Source organism: Pseudophryne corroboree, chromosome 4, assembly GCF_028390025.1.
Source record: "Pseudophryne corroboree isolate aPseCor3 chromosome 4, aPseCor3.hap2, whole genome shotgun sequence".
In the NCBI taxonomy this organism is placed as follows: domain Eukaryota; kingdom Metazoa; phylum Chordata; class Amphibia; order Anura; family Myobatrachidae; genus Pseudophryne; species Pseudophryne corroboree.
Window position 1 is genome coordinate 376,188,678 of NC_086447.1, and position 20,120 is coordinate 376,208,797.

The 20,120-nt window shown below is 44.0% G+C and overlaps 1 protein-coding gene across 1 annotated transcript; it reads right to left on the reverse strand.

Moving 5' to 3' along the window:
- Positions 1–1,628: 1,628 nt before the first annotated feature.
- Positions 1,629–7,521, reverse strand: LOC134911440 (uncharacterized). Its single transcript, XM_063919648.1, has 6 exons — positions 7,400–7,521; positions 5,900–6,011; positions 5,304–5,411; positions 5,047–5,158; positions 3,178–4,134; positions 1,629–2,673 (listed from the first exon to the last, which is right to left on the reverse strand). Exons 5-6 carry the CDS (start codon positions 3,627–3,629, stop codon positions 1,629–1,631), a joined length of 1,497 nt encoding a protein of 498 aa, XP_063775718.1. The 5' UTR covers positions 3,630–4,134; positions 5,047–5,158; positions 5,304–5,411; positions 5,900–6,011; positions 7,400–7,521.
- Positions 7,522–20,120: the final 12,599 nt, after the last annotated feature.

A 20,120-nucleotide genomic window follows, 5' to 3' on the forward strand; every position in this document is an offset into this window, starting at 1 on the left:
GAGTAGACAAAAAAGAAGAGACTGCTCTGGACATAGATCCATTAAAGACTCTCAACAATACAACAGCCTGAGAAGACATAAAAGAAGAGACTGCTCTGGGCATAGATCCATTAAAGACTCTCAACAATACAACAGCCTGAGAAGACAAAAGAAGAGACTGCTCTGGGCATAGATCCATTAAAGACTCTCTCAACAATACAACAGCCTGAGAAGACAAAAAAGAAGAGACTGCTCTGGGCATAGATCCATTAAAGACTCTCAACAATACAACAGCCTGAGAAGACAAAAAAGAAGAGACTGCTCTGGGCATAGATCCATTAAAGACTCTCTCAACAATACAACAGCCTGAGAAGACAAAAAAGAAGAGACTGCTCTGGGCATAGATCCATTAAAGACTCTCAACAATACAACAGCCTGAGAAGACAAAAAAGAAGAGACTGCTCTGGGCATAGATCCATTAAAGACTCTCAACAATACAACAGCCTGAGAAGACAAAAAAGAAGAGACTGCTCTGGGCATAGATCCATTAAAGACTCTCAACAATACAACAGCCTGAGAAGACAAAAGAAGAGACTGCTCTGGGCATAGATCCATTAAAGACTCTCTCAACAATACAACAGCCTGAGAAGACAAAAAAGAAGAGGAGACTGCTCTGGGCATAGATCCATTAAAGACTCTCAACAATACAACAGCCTGAGAAGACAAAAAAGAAGAGACTGCTCTAGGCATAGATCCATTAAAGACTCTCTCAACAATACAACAGCCTGAGAAGACAAAAAAGAAGAGACTGCTCTGGGCATAGTTCCATTAAAGACTCTCTCAACAATACAACAGCCTGAGTAGACAAAAAAGAAGAGACTGCTCTGGACATAGATCCATTAAAGCATCTCTCAACAATACAACAGCCTGAGAAGACAAAAAAGAAGAGGAGACTGCTCTGGGCATAGATCCATTAAAGACTCTCAACAATACAACAGCCTGAGAAGACAAAAAAGAAGAGACTGCTCTGGGCATAGATCCATTAAAGACTCTCAACAATACAACAGCCTGAGAAGACAAAAAAGAAGAGACTGCTCTGGGCATAGTTCCATTAAAGACTCTCTCAACAATACAACAGCCTGAGTAGACAAAAAAGAAGAGACTGCTCTGGACATAGATCCATTAAAGCATCTCTCAACAATACAACAGCCTGAGAAGACAAAAAAGAAGAGGAGACTGCTCTGGGCATAGATCCATTAAAGACTCTCAACAATACAACAGCCTGAGAAGACAAAAAAGAAGAGACTGCTCTGGGCATAGATCCATTAAAGACTCTCTCAACAATACAACAGCCTGAGAAGACAAAAAAGAAGAGACTGCTCTGGGCATAGATCCATTAAAGACTCTCTCAACAATACAACAGCCTGAGTAGACAAAAAAGAAGAGGAGACTGCTCTGGGCATAGATCCATTAAAGACTCTCAACAATACAACAGCCTGAGTAGACAAAAAAGAAGAGACTGCTCTGGGCATAGATCCATTAAAGACTCCAACACTCAAAAATATCCAATATAGGAATATTCAGTAAAAAAAAAAAATTATATAGAAAATATTCATCCTCAAGAAAAAACGACTTTTCTTGATTTTTTATTAGCAAAACTTTTGATCAATTCTGCAAAATCTGTTTGGAGATACATCATTTTCAATCGAAAGGGTTGCTAATGAACTCAACATTTCTTGAGACATAGAGGATCGCAGATAAGTTTTTATTAATTTCAATTTTGAGAAGCTTCTCTCTCCAGTAGCCACAGAAACTGGTGTTGTTAATAAGATTCTCAAAGAAACCCATGTATTTGGATATAGATCTTCTAGCTTTGATGTTTTGATAAAATTCAGTGTGTTGAGTGGAGTTGGCATTGCCATGTTTTCTACAAACTTCTGGATACTGATCAGTTCATCACATAGAGGACCACCTTCAATATCTGCATCCTCACCAGTAGTCAGAGCAAGCTGGAGATCACTGCAGTGCTTTTCAAGCTGCTCTCTATTTGGTAATTCAGTTATCTTGTAAAGGAAACCCCATGTTTCAGCATGCTGATTAAGTTGCTGAAATCTCTCTCGAACTGACATAATAGCTACGTCAAGCAATGTAATAAAAAATTCAACTTCAAATTGTTTCTTAGGTGTTGTAGCAATTTGATCATCTCTACTCTCATAATCAAAATGTCGTTTCACATAACGTATTCTTTTTGTTGCTTGAAATTCAGGGACACCTTCAAGAACTTTTGCAAGCTCTTTGGCACTTGATATAGCATTCTCAAAGCCATTTTTTTTATATTCTTCCAAAAACTTGATACAACCGTGTATTAATTCCACGGTTTTTATTACATCCATACTCTGACTCTGCATCGATTTACTGACTACATTTACTTGAAAAAGTATATCGTACCAAATCACCAACGAAACAAGAAAACTAAAATCTTTCAGCTGACAAGATAAAGTAATTTCTTCATGTGCAATTTCATGGTCATGTTTTTCCTCTTTTTCAGAAAGAGAAATAAGTGCATCATGAATATCTGCAACTTGGTATCGAACCGCTTTCACACTGGAAATTTTTGCCTCCCAACGTGTGTCGCTAGGTTTTTTTAGAGTAAAAGAAATTACATGGTCATTCAAAATCTGCCAACGACTAACGGAAGCAGCAAAAAGAGAGTATAATCGGCCAACAATTCCAAATAAAGACAAAGATTTGACAGAGGATTTTGCTGCATCGCACAGCACAAGGTTCAAGTTATGGCATCCGCAAGGCATAAAAAATGCCAGTGGATTATGTTCTTAGATTCTCTTTTGGACTCCACTATTTTTCCCTTTCATGTTTGCCTCGTTGTCATATCCCTGACCTCTACAATGTTTCAAGTCGATTTAATTTTTTTCAAGCAATTTCAGGAGAACATCTGAAAGACCTTTACCAGTGGAGTCGACTATTGGGGTGAATCCCAAGAACCGTTCACAGATTTCAACATTGTTATTTGTTAGGTCAACATACCTTATAGTCAAAGATAATTGTTCAACATGACTTATGTCTGGTGTACAGTCAGCAATTATTGAAAAATATTTCGCATTTTGTATGAAGGAGATTATTTTAGAATTAACTTCTTCAGCCATTAGTTGAATAAGTTAATTTAAAATATTCTTTCCACAGTAATGAACTGACAGTTCATCTTTCAAAATACGACCAACATGTTCTTGCATAACAGGATCAAATTTTGCCAATAACTGAATAAGACCCAAGTATTTTCCATTGTTTTTGGTATACAATTTATCCGAAGAACCACAAAATGCTATATTATTTTCTGCAAGATACAGAATTATATTCATCAATCTATTCAAAACGTTTGACCAACGCTCTGATTCTTTCACAATTAACAGTTGTTCTACTCTATCAATTGTGTTTCCAGAATTAAGTCTTTTTTCAGTTTCTATCCATGACTGATAAGCCAACATGTGACTTGAAACATTTTCGTGTGCTTTGAGGATTGCAGACACATGACTCCAATCATTGACACCTACACTCCCTAAAAATGATCTTGAGCTACGATCAAAACATAAACAACAGAAACAGAATATGCAATCTTTCGTTTCGGAATACATTAACCATCTTCGTTGTATACATTCACCATTGGGAAGTATACGACTATAATGAACATTTGAGAAATGACGACCATTTGCATCACGCGGATATTGTTTAAGCTGAACTTGTTGTGGACCTTGAACAACCAACTGATCTATAATTTTAGTATTAAGACATTTAGGCCATACGTCAGGGTCTGATAGATTCAGAAGAGGTGTTGCATATGTTTCGACATCAACCACTTCAGAAACATCAGACTGCAAATCTGGTTCATCTTTCTCTGAAATATCTGCAATATTGTTATTTTAGTCACACATTGAAGATATCACAGAAGTTGCAGGCAACTCTTCATTAGACTTTTCATTCACAGCTATAGCATTAGACGATGTAAAATAGTCTTGCAGGTTCATAAATTTCTTTCTATTTTCCTGAAATTCAGCTTCCTTCTCTGCCCTTCTTCTTCTGTATTCTGCACCGGATGGTTTCTTTTTACCAGTATTTGCCATTTTTGAAGACTGTTTAAATCTGTAAATAAAAAATGTATTTAGCAAACCCTAAACTTAAAACATAGGCTAGCTATGGAAATATTATCTGAAAATCAAATAGCTCATAGCTCTGAGGGGAAAAGGACAAGGCAGTATATGGACTTGCAAACTGTTTAATTTTTTTTTTTAAACTAATAAATATGTTTCAACTAGAATACTCATTATGCTATTTTCCCTCATTTTTACATTCACTTTGAAACAAAAATGGCATGAGAGAGATTTGGTGGTTATATGTAAATACAGTCATACCAAAAAAAGTAAAAAAAACTATAATACATATTGTATGACAGGATTTTCAATTACCCAATTCTGCATGTTTATGTATTCTATTGTAACCAAAATCCATACATTCAGCTAAATTTGTGGGGGGAATTCAATTGATTTTCATGCACTCTGCTGACCATCTACACAAAGGGGCATCTATCAGAGCAATTCCATTGTTGCTATGATCATATGCCCATTGGTAATCAATGTGTCTGATGGTCTGTCAGCTTAGAGTTTAGCGACGCAAAGCAGCTAAACCCATGTAAAAATCATGATTGTGCATCTAAAGTCTGGATTTGGGTGCTTTGAGCGACATTAATATGGACTTTTCACACATTTTTTCTTGCTTTCCTGGAGGATGTGAAAACATTTGTCTGCTGCGGCTAATGTGCAGCAGATCAGAACATTGAATTGCTGCGATAGTCTCCCGTTCCTATAGAAGACCATGCACAATGCCCAATTGAAATCCCCCCATGATATTACTCTATGTTTGTTAGTGGGTAAAATATACTTTAATCCAAAATTAAATAAACAGCCTAAAACCTCCAACGTTTCAGGACAGGGCAACAACCTATCAGGGTGTAATAATAATAAAAAAATAAAAAAAAAAGAGCGAAAAGCATATTACCTTAAATAAGCGAGTATGAAGATCTATCCTGGAGCTTTCAAATGGTCGAAATTTTCAATCTTCATCCCTCTGCATCTGTTCTGTAACAGCCAGCCACACAAAATTGACTATACTGCAGAAAAATGGTAGGCAAATGTTTTTTTTTAAAAAAAACATAATTTAAGACCACATTACAGCCCTATTCTACATATCCTGAGACAGGAATAGGCCACCTTGTCCCTATAAAAAAATTACAGTTAGAATGGCGCATACTGTACCTGAGAGACTTGGCTGAACTACTTCCAAAAGAATGGGATGCTGCTGTGTACACCTGGCAGACAAACTTCCTGTCTTCTTTGGTTCTGGGTCAGCCACAAAAAACAACACTGCAATAAAATAGGCAAAATAGATAGAAATACAAGGTAGCTCATGCCCACATTGCAGCCACATTCTATAAAGTGGTGATTCAATTGTTTCTTAGGCACCGGCCAAGTAGGTGGCGCCCAACAGCAGCAAATTCAATTGTTCCGCTGTTTGGGAGTGATCACCACTGCCACAGACTTTTCTGCTGACTGTCTCCTGAGGTGGCAAGCAGAAATGTGCAAAAAATGTCCCATTTGTATGCCAATATGGGGCTTCTTGCATTGTGGGTCTACTTAAGATGGGATCAGCCACTATTCGTGGCTAAACCACATCTATTTGGGAGATGAAAAAGTAATGAGCACCTGATCAGAGCAACCACTGAATTGCTTTAATAGGTGCACATTACTTTAGGTGTCCAAAAAAAAAACAGTTGTATCACCCCCTATATGTCCGAAGCCAGAAAGAAGCCACCTTGTCCCTATTTAAAAAAAAAGTTAGCATGGCGCAGTACCTGAGAGACTTGGCTGAACTGCTTCCAAAAGAATGGGATGAGGCTGTGTACACCTGGCGGACAAACTTCCTGTATTCTTTGGTTCTGGGTCAGCCACAAAAAAACGACAACTCTGCAATAAATGGTTAGAATTTTTACAAGGTAGTTCATGCAATGCAAATACACTATATGGCAGTGGTTCTCAAACTGTGTGCCTAGGCACCCTGGGTTGATGCATTAGGAACAATTACAATTATGGTCAATGTAATAGGCAAAACCAGTGCTTGTGGCTGACAATCATAAAATATGTGGACAAATAGAAGCAAATATGGTCCCTCACCACACAATTTAACCTAAGGGTGCGACCCGCCTCAGGCACCTTTCACACCCCAGTTAGCAGCCCAGCATATTGTTGCTGACGCAGCGGCGGTGGGGGCGCAGCTTGGAGATCACAAATAGTGAACGGGAAATGGGTCGCATCGACCGAGCTCCTGTTCACACCGCCCAGTAAGCCGGGTTGAACACGTGTTCAACCCCGCTCTCGACCTGGGCTGAAATACCGGGTCACTCGACCCGGTATTTACACCCTGTCACCTTTCACACCACACATGAACACGGGTTATGCGCATTCATGTGCCAATAACCCATGTTCAGGGGTGGCGCCGGCGGTGTGAAAGGGGTATAAGTGGAAGAGCTAATAGTAAATTAAATAAACATCCATCCACTATTAACAACGATGTCTTCTTAACTTATGACCAATATATATGCATTGTGAAAATATTAGAGGCCTGACTGCTTATAAACATGAAAATAATACCACCCAACACTTGACAACTGGGATAAAAATAACAAAAGGCTCATACACACTTGACAATAAAATGAGCGACGGCGCTCATTTTATCGTCAAGTGTGTATGTCGCCAGCGATGACCGATGCGCGGCCCCGCAGGTCAGCAACAATTGTTGCTGTCGGTAGGGCATGCATGCAGGATCTGGACTGTCGTCCACGACCTTCATGCAGGGCTGGCGGAGGCGTGACATCACTGAGCGATATGAGCGGTCATATCACTCAGTGTGTACAGTCGGGAGGGAGAAACATTAGACGATGTCGCTCACAGAGCGACATCGTCTAATGTGTATGGGACTTAACTAAGTCCCACTCATGATTCAACGAACGAAGCGCCACACAAAGCAGCACAGCCACATTCCTGTATGGCGTATTATCTGCTTTGTGAATCATGATAGGTCACATGACTCACTCTCTTTTGGGGCCATAAAGATGTTTGGGAAGTAATATATAGTATTGAGAATGGATAATTTAACAAGAAATGTTGCTATGCAAAAATGCACATGCGCTGTCATTTTTTTAATTGATTTATAAAGTGAGCTAATTCTTTAGGGAACATCAATCTTAGCTTTAAGCAATTATATTTCTGTAACCTAAAAATCTTCAGAATCATTCAGTATGTAATGTTAATAGTGAAACAGCATTTGCCATCTGGCTCTGGCTGGCTGGCATTACCTGCTATGTTAATAGTTAAACAGCATCTGGCAGGCTCTGGCTGGCTGGCATTATTATCTATCCGCACCCTGCTGTTTTTTTCCACCTCCACCCGACCGCACCATGGCGTGTGACACAGCAAAGCAGAACTGGTCTGGACTGGTCTCTGTGTGACTCACGTGTGCACTGTCATTGCGTGTGATGTCACGTGTTAAGCAGCTGCAGGAGGAAGGGAAGGCGGCGGCCAGGCAGTCTGCAGCAGTGTCCCACCTCCAGAGTCAGTGAGTCCGGCTCCCCTCCTGGCTATCAGTGGCTGCCTGTGCCGATGACTCATCTCATGAGGGGGAGTACTGTGGTCTGTGGGCGGTCCGCAGACTAACTTCTAAGCTAAGGTCTGATCGGCTCAGCGTGCTATGTGAGATGTGCGCTGTGCGGCGCCGCCGGCGCCTGACGTCAGACGCCGGAGCCGCTGCCGCCGTACAGCGTCAGCGCGCACAGCCTGGGTAGTTTAGATTCAGTCCGCGGCCCGCCCACAGCACTCCCCCTCGATGACTCATCATCGGTACGGGGCAGCAGGCACACCACAAACAGTCAGCCGCGGCGGTCCACTGCTGTTGTCGCTAGGCAGCGGCTACCTACTACCACTATTAGCAGGCGAGTGGGCCGGGAATGGATTAATCATGTACGGATCGCTGTGTGCTGCAGCAGCCGGTCATAGGTGCTCTCCACTGCTCCAGCCAGGTTCCAATATGGCGGCGCAAGCATGCGGCGCCCATTAAGGGTGGCGCCCTGCGCGGCCGCTCTATTGGAACATGCCTGGAGCCAGCCCTGTATAGGGAATATAGATTGTAAGCTCCACTGGGGCAGGGACTGATGTGAATGGCTAAATATTCTCTGTAAAGTGCTGCGGAATATGTGTGCGCTTTATAAATAACTGGTAATATAAATAACTGGTAATAATTGACCTTGTCTTCCAAATCTGAAATAGGCATTTTGTTTTCTTTACAAGTTTTGCTGTTATATACAGAAATGCTGTTTAACGCATTACAACATGACCAATGCTGCCACCTAGTGGTTTTTGTTATGTTTGCATTCCAGGTAGCATCATTATCTTTCCCAACTAAGGGCCTCATTCAGACCTGATTGCAAAAGCAATATCTTTCTCTAATGGGCAAAACCTTGTGCACTGCAGGTGCGGCAGATATAATAAGTGCTGAGAACGTTAGATTTGGGTGGGTTATTTTGTTTCTGTGCAGAGTAAATACTGGCTGCTTTATTCTTACACTGCAATTTAGAAATCTCTCTGCACATGTTATACCTGCCCCCCCTGCACTGCACATGGTTTTGCCTATTACAGAATTTTTTGATGCAGCGATCAGGTCTGTATTAGGTCCTAAGACACTGCAGGTTCCTCAAAACTTCTCCAGACAAATTTATATGACTGCAGCAAATGTGACATAGGCATGCCCTGTCATAGCATGACCATAAAGCTCATCTCGGGAGGGGGCAGCCAGGTCGGCACAGTGGACGGTGTGGTGTGGCAAAGGTAGGTGGTGGTGGTGTGTGTGTGTGTGGGGGGGGGGGGGGGCATGGCAGCACGATCGTGTCATCTTGGCCCTGACCCCACTATACAATGACGAGATTCTTTATGACCTGTAAGTTGCAAGGTGGAGCCTCTATGGCTCAGGTTTGTTTTTTTCCAGTACATCCCACAGATACTCGATCGGATTGATAGAGAAGTATTTGGAGACTGTTGGATCCATGTACTAAGACTTGTAGAATTATAAAGTAGCCAGAGATTAAGGACCAGCCAATCAGCTCCTAACTGCCGTGTTACAGGCTGTATTTGAAAAATGACAGGAGCTGGTTGGTTGGTACTTTATCTCCGTCCACCTTATCTCTCTCTAAGGGGTGTATTTACTAATCTCCCAATTTTGACCGATTTTGAGTTTTTTCTTCAAAGTATTATCTCGGGAATTTACTAAACTAAAATCTCGGCAGTGATGAGGGCATTCGTATTTTTTTGGAAGGCAAAGAAAAAAATATGAATGAATATACCATCGGTCAAACACGCCTGTTATTTTATACAACTCCGTAATTTATTAAAAATCGTATTCACAATCACTGCCGGCAATAGCCAAACACTGCCGTGAAAAAGTACAAATCGTAAAAAAAAGCAGTTTTGAAATAGACCTGCTTTTTTTTACCGTATTCTGATAGGCATGCACGGATCAGTGAGAACCGTGCATGTTTATCAGTGGGAAGCGGTGTGAAATAGTTTTAAAAAAAAAAATTGCGTGGGGTTCCCCCTCCTAAGCATAAACAGCCTCGGGCTCTTTGAGCCGGTCCTGGTTGTAAAAATACAGGGGGGGAAATTACTGGGGTTCCCCCATATTTAAACAACCAGCACCGGGCTTTGCGCCTGGTCCTGGTGCAAAAAATACGGGGGACAAAAAACGCAGGGGTCCCCCGTATTTTTAACACCAGCACCGGGCTCCACTAGTCAGAGAGATAATATCACAGCCGGGGGACACTTTTATATTGGTCCCTGCGGCCCTGACATTAAATCCCCAACTAGTCACCCCTGGCCGGGGTACCTTGGAGGAGTGGGGACCTCTTAAATCAAGGGGTCCCCACCTCCAGCCACCCAAGGACCAGGGGTGAAGCTCGAGGCTGTTCCCCACCATCCGTGGGCGGTGGATGGGAGGCTGATAGCCTTTTGTGTAAAAATAGATTATTGTTTTTTGTAGCAGAACTACAAGTCCCAGCAAGCCTCCCCCGCAAGCTGGTACTTGGAGAACCACAAGTACCAGCATGCGGGGGGGAAACAGGCCCGCTGGTACCTGCAGTTCTACTACAAAAAAATACCCAAAAAAAAGCAGCACACAGACACTGTGAAAGTAAAAGTTTAATGAACGTACATGCACACTTACATACATACATACATACTTACCTATGTTGACACGAAGCACTCGGTCCTCTTGTCCAGTAGAATCCATGGGTACCTGTAAATAAAATTATACTTACAAAGAATCCGGTGTAGATCGGTCCTCTTCTTCAAAGTTATAATCCACGTACTTGTTAAAATAAAAAAACAAAATACCCGGTCCACGAACTGAAAGGGGATCCATGTTTACACATGGAACCCCTTTGCCTAAATGTCGGGACCCCCCATGACTCCTGTCAAAGAGGGTCCCTTCAGCCAATCAGGGAGCGCCACGTCATGGCACTCTACTGATTGGCTGTGCGCTTCTGCACTGTCAGTCAGGCGGCACACTGTGGATACAATGTAGCGCAGCGGCACTACATTATATCCAATGGTGGGAACTTTGTGGTCTGCGGTAGACGGCGAGGTTAAGTGGGGCCAACCACAATTGATTAACAGTAGCCTATATGTATAAATAACCGCTTATAGAGCAAAAAACTCACCTAAGGCTATCAGTCTAGAGCAGGGATCCTCAAACTCGGTCCTCAGGACCCCACACAGTGCATGTTTTGCAGGTAACCCAGCAAGTGCACAGGTGTATTAATTACTCACTGACCCATTTTAAAAGGTCCACAGGTGGAGCTAATTATTTCACTTGTGATTTTGTGAGGAGACCTGCAAAACATGCACTGTGTGGGGTCCTGAGGACCGAGTTTGAGAACCACTGGTCTAGAGTGTCCCTACATTAAGCTCTGTTCAAGTATGGGGAGTCCAACCAATGAGCCCAAACACTCATATATTTCTTCTCCGCACTTCTGGCCAGGTATACAAATTTCTCAAGTGATAGTGTCTCATTCACTAAAGAGATACAGGCTCAGAGTTGCGGAGGATCCTTGGCTAGCAATAACCTAGCAATGCAGACTTTAGCAAGGACACAGAGATAATTAATGTAGCACCTACCATTGGTGTCCATGACTTCTTCATCAATAGCTGACAGGGTACATATGAGTGGAGTAAGGATATCACGCGGTACACCAGTATTAGCCAGAGCATCAATGACATTCCCCCAAAACGTGACTAGATAGGACCATAATAAGTGCCAGAAAGTACCCTCAGGAGACCTACATTTGGGGCAGTTCGGGCAATGAACACCCCCGAAATGACAGAGACGTTGAGGTAAATGCTATGCAATATATAGAATTGAATTTGTTGGTAACTAACTGTCAAAGTAGCAAAACGGGGGGCACCCAAGGCTAGTCACCATAGATCCTCCGAAATAGGCCCTTAGTTAGATTCCCAATGTAGTTTCAGTAAGGGCAATTGGTCAACATGTTGCACCTGTTGAATTTCATTATAGAAAACAGAGACTAAATGAGAATTGGCCCTATCTGTTATCATAGTTTTAACTGGAGAGTCCTGGAGCATCGGAGGGGATATCGGAAACTGGGCCTTCAGAGCGAGACGTAGCAGGAGATATCTGGAAAAAAAATGTCTTTGGGACTGTTGTAAATCTTGAAAAGGTTTGAACACACTACCACTATAAATTTCCCCAAGGAATGAACACCCCACCGCCCCCATGTATCCCGGACTTGTAGGGAGGAGAGTTCAGGAAGCCCATAGACATTGTCCAGGGGTGTGTCCAGATCCCATCCCTGTCCATGTATAAGAGTATGCACTAATTTCCATATAAGAATGGCTTGTTTAAGTAGGGTAGGTCTGAACATCCGTGCACACCCAGCAAGCAACAGGTGCAAAGGCTTCATTCCTGGATGAATCCGCTCTATCAGTTGGGAGTGCAAAGAGGAAGAGTTATCCACATTTAACCATTCCCAGATATGTGCCAATTGAGCGGCAAGGTAATAAGTCCTAAAAGCGGGGAGGGCTAGACCCCCAGAAGCCCTAGACCTAGTCAGGGTCGTCAGTTTTAAATGAGCCCTTTTATTAGCCCAGACTAAGGAGGATAGAAGACTATCAATTTGTCTAAAGAATGTTTGTGGGATATAAACCGGTGAGTGGTGGAGAGCATACAGGAGTTTAGGCTGGTAGACCATTTTAGTCAAATTGAACCTACCGGCAACAGTCAGTGGTAGCTTGCCCCAGACTGAAACTTTAGACCAGAGATAGGATACCTGCGGGGTTATGTTGAGTGGAATATACTGCCTAGGGTTGTTAGTCACCCAAATACCTAAGTATTTAAAGGAGTCCACCCATTTTAGCGGGAGAGGAATCGGGGAGACAGAAGGAGCTCTACCCCTAAGGGGTGTAATACTGGATTTCGACAAATTGATTAAAAGGCCTGAGTAATGGCCAAATGTATTAATGATATCAAAGAGCCTAGGCATAGAGTTGACCTAGTCATGGACAATAAGCAAAATGTTGTCAGCCTAGAGAGCAATCCTTTCCTCCCTAGAGCCTACGCGCAACCCTTGAATATCAGGACAGTTCCCAATCAGACATGCCAGAGGCTCTATAGCCATGGCAAACAGGATAGGGGAGAGAGGACAACCCTGTCTGGTACCTCTTTAATGGGGAAAAGACTGAGAGACATAGCCATTAAGAGAGATCCTAGCTACTGGAGCAGAGTAAAGCAACTGAACAAATTTAATAAATTTAGGGCCAAAGCCAAATCCGCGCAAAGTGTCCAATAGGAACTCCCTTTTGACAGAATCAAATGTCTTAGCAGCATCAAGAGAGGCAACCACGGAGATATGGGAGTCCCCATGGGAAGCCTGCAAGTGGGTAAACAATCTACGGAGGTTGATAGAAGTGGACTTGGCAGGCATAAAACCCGTTTGCATAGGGTGGATAATATGAGTAACAATCTGGCAGCCAAGACCTGGGCCAGAATCTTCACATCGGTAGGCAATAGCGAAATAGGCTGGTAGGATTCAGGACTCCTAGGGTCTTTATCTGGCTTGGGTATAACCACAATCAAGGCCTCTGACATGGAGGAAGGGAGAGAACCATGTTCAAGCAGCTGCATAAAAATATTATGTAAATGAGGGACAAAGAAATCTATGTGTTTCTTATAGAGTACAGTGGGGATTCCATCAACACCAGATGCTTTGCCGCTAGGCGACGCATTAATAGCTGCTTTAAACTAATCTAGCTGCTTCAAACTCATCCAGCGCTAAAGGAGCATCTAATAGCTCCCAGCCATGACTCGTGAGAGAGGGGAATATCATGAATATAATTACGCAGTTACTCCAGGTCACAGACCAGTCTAGTGCAAGTGCTGGTAGTACGACACAAATTCAGACGCAATGTCTGGGGTCTGCGTCAGTAGTGAGCCATCTGAGCACTGTGTCTCCACAATTGTTCTAGAGTTATGCTCACCCCTCGCTAAACAGGCTAAATAACTACCTGGCCAGTCACCAGTAGCGTATAATGAGTGGGAAGTATAAAGTAACTTATAAGTAGAGATGAGCGCCTGAAATTTTTCGGGTTTTGTGTTTTGGTTTTGGGTTCGGTTCCGCGGCCGTGTTTTGGGTTCGAACGCGTTTTGGCAAAACCTCACCGAATTATTTTTGTCGGATTCGGGTGTGTTTTGGATTCGGGTGTTTTTTTCCAAAAACACTAAAAAACAGCTTAAATCATAGAATTTGGGGGTCATTTTGATCCCAAAGTATTATTAACCTCAAAAACCATAATTTACACTCATTTTCAGTCTATTCTGAATACCTCACACCTCACAATATTATTTTTAGTCCTAAAATTTGCACCGAGGTCGCTGTGTGAGTAAGATAAGCGACCCTAGTGGCCGACACAAACACCGGGCCCATCTAGGAGTGGCACTGCAGTGTCACGCAGGATGTCCCTTCCAAAAAACCCTCCCCAAACAGCACATGACGCAAAGAAAAAAAGAGGCGCAATGAGGTAGCTGACTGTGTGAGTAAGATTAGCGACCCTAGTGGCTGACACAAACACCGGGCACATCTAGGAGTGGCACTGCAGTGTCACGCAGGATGTCCCTTCCAAAAAACCCTCCCCAAACAGCACATGACGCAAAGAAAAAAAGAGGCGCAATGAGGTAGCTGTGTGAGTAAGATTAGCGACCCTAGTGGCCGACACAAACACCGGGCACATCTAGGAGTGGCACTGCAGTGTCACGCAGGATGTCCCTTCCAAAAAACCCTCCCCAAACAGCACATGACGCAAAGAAAAAAAGAGGCGCAATGAGGTAGCTGTGTGAGTAAGATTAGCGACCCTAGTGGCCGACACAAACACCGGGCCCATCTAGGAGTGGCACTGCAGTGTCACGCAGGATGTCCCTTCCAAAAAACCCTCCCCAATCAGCACATGATGCAAAGAAAAAGAAAAGAAAAAAGAGGTGCAAGATGGAATTATCCTTGGGCCCTCCCACCCACCCTTATGTTGTATAAACAAAACAGGACATGCACACTTTAACCAACCCATCATTTCAGTGACAGGGTCTGCCACACGACTGTGACTGATATGACGGGTTGGTTTGGACCCCCCCCAAAAAAGAAGCAATTAATCTCTCCTTGCACAAACTGGCTCTACAGAGGCAAGATGTCCACCTCATCTTCACCCTCCGATATATCACCGTGTACATCCCCCTCCTCACAGATTATCAATTCGTCCCCACTGGAATCCACCATCTCAGCTCCCTGTGTACTTTGTGGAGGCAATTGCTGCTGGTCAATGTCTCCGCGGAGGAATTGATTATAATTCATTTTAATGAACATCATCTTCTCCACATTTTCAGGATGTAACCTCGTACGCCGATTGCTGACAAGGTGAGCGGCGGCACTAAACACTCTTTCGGAGTACACACTTGTGGGAGGGCAACTTAGGTAGAATAAAGCCAGTTTGTGCAAGGGCCTCCAAATTGCCTCTTTTTCCTGCCAGTATAAGTACGGACTGTGTGACGTGCCTACTTGGATGCGGTCACTCATATAATCCTCCACCATTCTATCAATGTTGAGAGAATCATATGCAGTGACAGTAGACGACATGTCCGTAATCGTTGTCAGGTCCTTCAGTCCGGACCAGATGTCAGCATCAGCAGTCGCTCCAGACTGCCCTGCATCACCGCCAGCGGGTGGGCTCGGAATTCTGAGCCTTTTCCTCGCACCCCCAGTTGCGGGAGAATGTGAAGGAGGAGATGTTGACAGGTCGCGTTCCGCTTGACTTGACAATTTTGTCACCAGCAGGTCTTTCAACCCCAGCAGACCTGTGTCTGCCGGAAAGAGAGATCCAAGGTAGGCTTTAAATCTAGGATCGAGCACGGTGGCCAAAATGTAGTGCTCTGATTTCAACAGATTGACCACCCGTGAATCCTTGTTAAGCGAATTAAGGGCTGCATCCACAAGTCCCACATGCCTAGCGGAATCGCTCCGTGTTAGCTCCTTCTTCAATGCCTCCAGCTTCTTCTGCAAAAGCCTGATGAGGGGAATGACCTGACTCAGGCTGGCAGTGTCTGAACTGACTTCACGTGTGGCAAGTTCAAAGGGCATCAGAACCTTGCACAACGTTGAAATCATTCTCCACTGCACTTGAGACAGGTGCATTCCATCTCCTATATCGTGCTCAATTGTATAGGCTTGAATGGCCTTTTGCTGCTCCTCCAACCTCTGAAGCATATAGAGGGTTGAATTCCACCTCGTTACCACTTCTTGCTTCAGATGATGGCAGGGCAGGTTCAGTAGTTTTTGGTGGTGCTCCAGTCTTCTGTACGTGGTGCCTGTACGCCGAAAGTGTCCCGCAATTTTTCTGGCCACCGACAGCATCTCTTGCACGCCCCTGTCGTTTTTTAAAAAATTCTGCACCACCAAATTCAAGGTATGTGCAAAACATGGGACGTGCTGGAATTTGCCCATATTTAATGCACACACAATATTGCTGGCGTTGTCCGATGCCACAAATCCACAGGAGAGTCCAATTGGGGTAAGCCATTCCGCGATGATCTTCCTCAGTTGCCGTAAGAGGTTTTCAGCTGTGTGCGTATTCTGGAAAGCGGTGATACAAAGCGTAGCCTGCCTAGGAAAGAGTTGGCATTTGCGAGATGCTGCTACTGGTGCCGCCGCTGCTGTTCTTGCGGCGGGAGTCCATACATCTACCCAGTGGGCTGTCACAGTCATATAGTCCTGACCCTGCCCTGCTCCACTTGTCCACATGTCCGTGGTTAAGTGGACATTGGGTGCAACTGCATTTTTTAGGACACTGGTGAGTCTTTTTCTGACGTCCGTGTACATTCTCGGTATCGCCTGCCTAGAGAAGTGGAACCTAGATGGTATTTGGTAACGGGGGCACACTGCCTCAATAAATTGTCTAGTTCCCTGTGAACTAACGGCGGATACCGGACGCACGTCTAACACCAACATAGTTGTCAAGGACTCAGTTATCCGCTTTGCAGTAGGATGACTGCTGTGATATTTCATCTTCCTCGCAAAGGACTGTTGAACAGTCAATTGCTTACTGGAAGTAGTACAAGTGGGCTTACGACTTCCCCTCTGGGATGACCATCGACTCCCAGCGGCAACAACAGCAGCGCCAGCAGCAGTAGGCGTTACACGCAAGGATGCATCGGAGGAATCCCAGGCAGGAGAGGACTCGTCAGACTTGCCAGTGACATGGCCTGCAGGACTATTGGCATTCCTGGGGAAGGAGGAAATTGACACTGAGGGAGTTGGTGGGGTGGTTTGCGTGAGCTTGGTTACAAGAGGAAGGGATTTACTGGTCAGTGGACTGCTTCCGCTGTCACCCAAAGTTTTTGAACTTGTCACTGACTTATTATGAATGCGCTGCAGGTGACGTATAAGGGAGGATGTTCCGAGGTGGTTAACGTCCTTACCCCTACTTATTACAGCTTGACAAAGGGAACACACGGCTTGACACCTGTTGTCCGCATTTCTGGTGAAATACCTCCACACCGAAGAGCTGATTTTTTTGGTATTTTCACCTGGCATGTCAACGGCCATATTCCTCCCACGGACAACAGGTGTCTCCCCGGGTGCCTGACTTAAACAAACCACCTCACCATCAGAATCCTCCTGGTCAATTTCCTCCCCAGCGCCAGCAACACCCATATCCTCCTCATCCTGGTGTACTTCAACACTGACATCTTCAATCTGACTATCAGGAACTGGACTGCGGGTGCTCCTTCCAGCACTTGCAGGGGGCGTGCAAATGGTGGAAGGCGCATGCTCTTCACGTCCAGTGTTGGGAAGGTCAGGCATCGCAACCGACACAATTGGACTCTCCTTGTGGATTTGGGATTTCAAAGAACGCACAGTTCTTTGCGGTGCTTTTGCCAGCTTGAGTCTTTTCAGTTTTCTAGCGAGAGGCTGAGTGCTTCCATCCTCATGTGAAGCTGAACCACTAGCCATGAACATAGGCCAGGGCCTCAGCCGTTCCTTGCCACTCCGTGTGGTAAATGGCATATTGGCAAGTTTACGCTTCTCCTCCGACAATTTTATTTTAGGTTTTGGAGTCCTTTTTTTTCTGATATTTGGTGTTTTGGATTTGACATGCTCTGTACTATGACATTGGGCATCGGCCTTGGCAGACGACGTTGCTGGCATTTCATCGTCTCGGCCATGACTAGTGGCAGCAGCTTCAGCACGAGGTGGAAGTGGATCTTGATCTTTCCCTAATTTTGGAACCTCAACTTTTTTGTTCTCCATATTTTATAGGCAGAACTAAAAGGCACCTCAGGTAAACAATGGAGATGGATGGATTGGATACTAGTATACAATTATGGACGGACTGCCACGGTTAGGTGGTATATAAAAACCACGGTTAGGTGGTATATAATACAATTATGGATGGACGGACTGCCTGCCGAGTGCCGACACAGAGGTAGCCACAGCCGTGAACTACCGCACTGTACACTGGTTGATAAAGAGATAGTAGTATACTCGTAACAACTAGTATGACGACGGTATAAAGAATGAAAAAAAAACCACGGTTAGGTGGTATATATTATAATACAATTATGGTTGGACGGACTGCCTGCCGAGTGCCGACACAGAGGTAGCCACAGCCGTGAACTACCGCACTGTACACTGGTTGATAAAGAGATAGTAGTATACTCGTAACAACTAGTATGACGACGGTATAAAGAATGAAAAAAAAACCACGGTTAGGTGGTATATATTATAATACAATTATGGTTGGACGGACTGCCTGCCGAGTGCCGACACAGAGGTAGCCACAGCCGTGAACTACCGCACTGTACACTGGTTGATAAAGAGATAGTAGTATACTCGTAACAACTAGTATGACGACGGTATAAAGAATGAAAAAAAAACCACGGTTAGGTGGTATATATTATAATACAATTATGGTTGGACGGACTGCCTGCCGAGTGCCGACACAGAGGTAGCCACAGCCGTGAACTACCGCACTGTACACTGGTTGATAAAGAGATAGTAGTATACTCGTAACAACTAGTATGACGACGGTATAAAGAATGAAAAAAAAACCACGGTTAGGTGGTATATATTATAATACAATTATGGTTGGACGGACTGCCTGCCGAGTGCCGACACAGAGGTAGCCACAGCCGTGAACTACCGCACTGTACACTGGTTGATAAAGAGATAGTAGTATACTCGTAACAACTAGTATGACGACGGTATAAAGAATGAAAAAAAAACCACGGTTAGGTGGTATATATTATAATACAATTATGGATGGACGGACTGCCTGCCGAGTGCCGACACAGAGGTAGCCACAGCCGTGAACTACCGCACTGTACACTGGTTGATAAAGAGATAGTAGTATACTCGTAACAACTAGTATGACGACGGTATAAAGAATGAAAAAAAAACCACGGTTAGGTGGTATAAATTATAATACAATTATGGTTGGACGGACTGCCTGCCGAGTGCCGACACAGAGGTAGCCACAGCCGTGAACTACCGCACTGTACACTGGTTGATAAAGAGATAGTAGTATACTCGTAACAACTAGTATGACGACGGTATAAAGAATGAAAAAAAAACCACGGTTAGGTGGTATATATTATAATACAATTATGGTTGGACGGACTGCCTGCCGAGTGCCGACACAGAGGTAGCCACAGCCGTGAACTACCGCACTGTACACTGGTTGATAAAGAGATAGTAGTATACTCGTAACAACTAGTATGACGACGGTATAAAGAATGAAAAAAAAACCACGGTTAGGTGGTATATATTATAATACAATTATGGTTGGACGGACTGCCTGCCGAGTGCCGACACAGAGGTAGCCACAGCCGTGAACTACCGCACTGTACACTGGTTGATAAAGAGATAGTAGTATACTCGTAACAACTAGTATGACGACGGTATAAAGAATGAAAAAAAAACCACGGTTAGGTGGTATATATTATAATACAATTATGGATGGACGGACTGCCTGCCGAGTGCCGACACAGAGGTAGCCACAGCCGTGAACTACCGCACTGTACACTGGTTGATAAAGAGATAGTAGTATACTCGTAACAACTAGTATGACGACGGTATAAAGAATGAAAAAAAAACCACGGTTAGGTGGTATATATTATAATACAATTATGGTTGGACGGACTGCCTGCCGAGTGCCGACACAGAGGTAGCCACAGCCGTGAACTACCGCACTGTACACTGGTTGATAAAGAGATAGTAGTATACTCGTAACAACTAGTATGACGACGGTATAAAGAATGGAAAAAAAACCACGGTTAGGTGGTATATAATACAATTATGGTTGGACGGACTGCCTGCCGAGTGCCGACACAGAGGTAGCCACAGCCGTGAACTACCGCACTGTACACTGGTTGATAAAGAGATAGTAGTATACTCGTAACAACTAGTATGACGACGG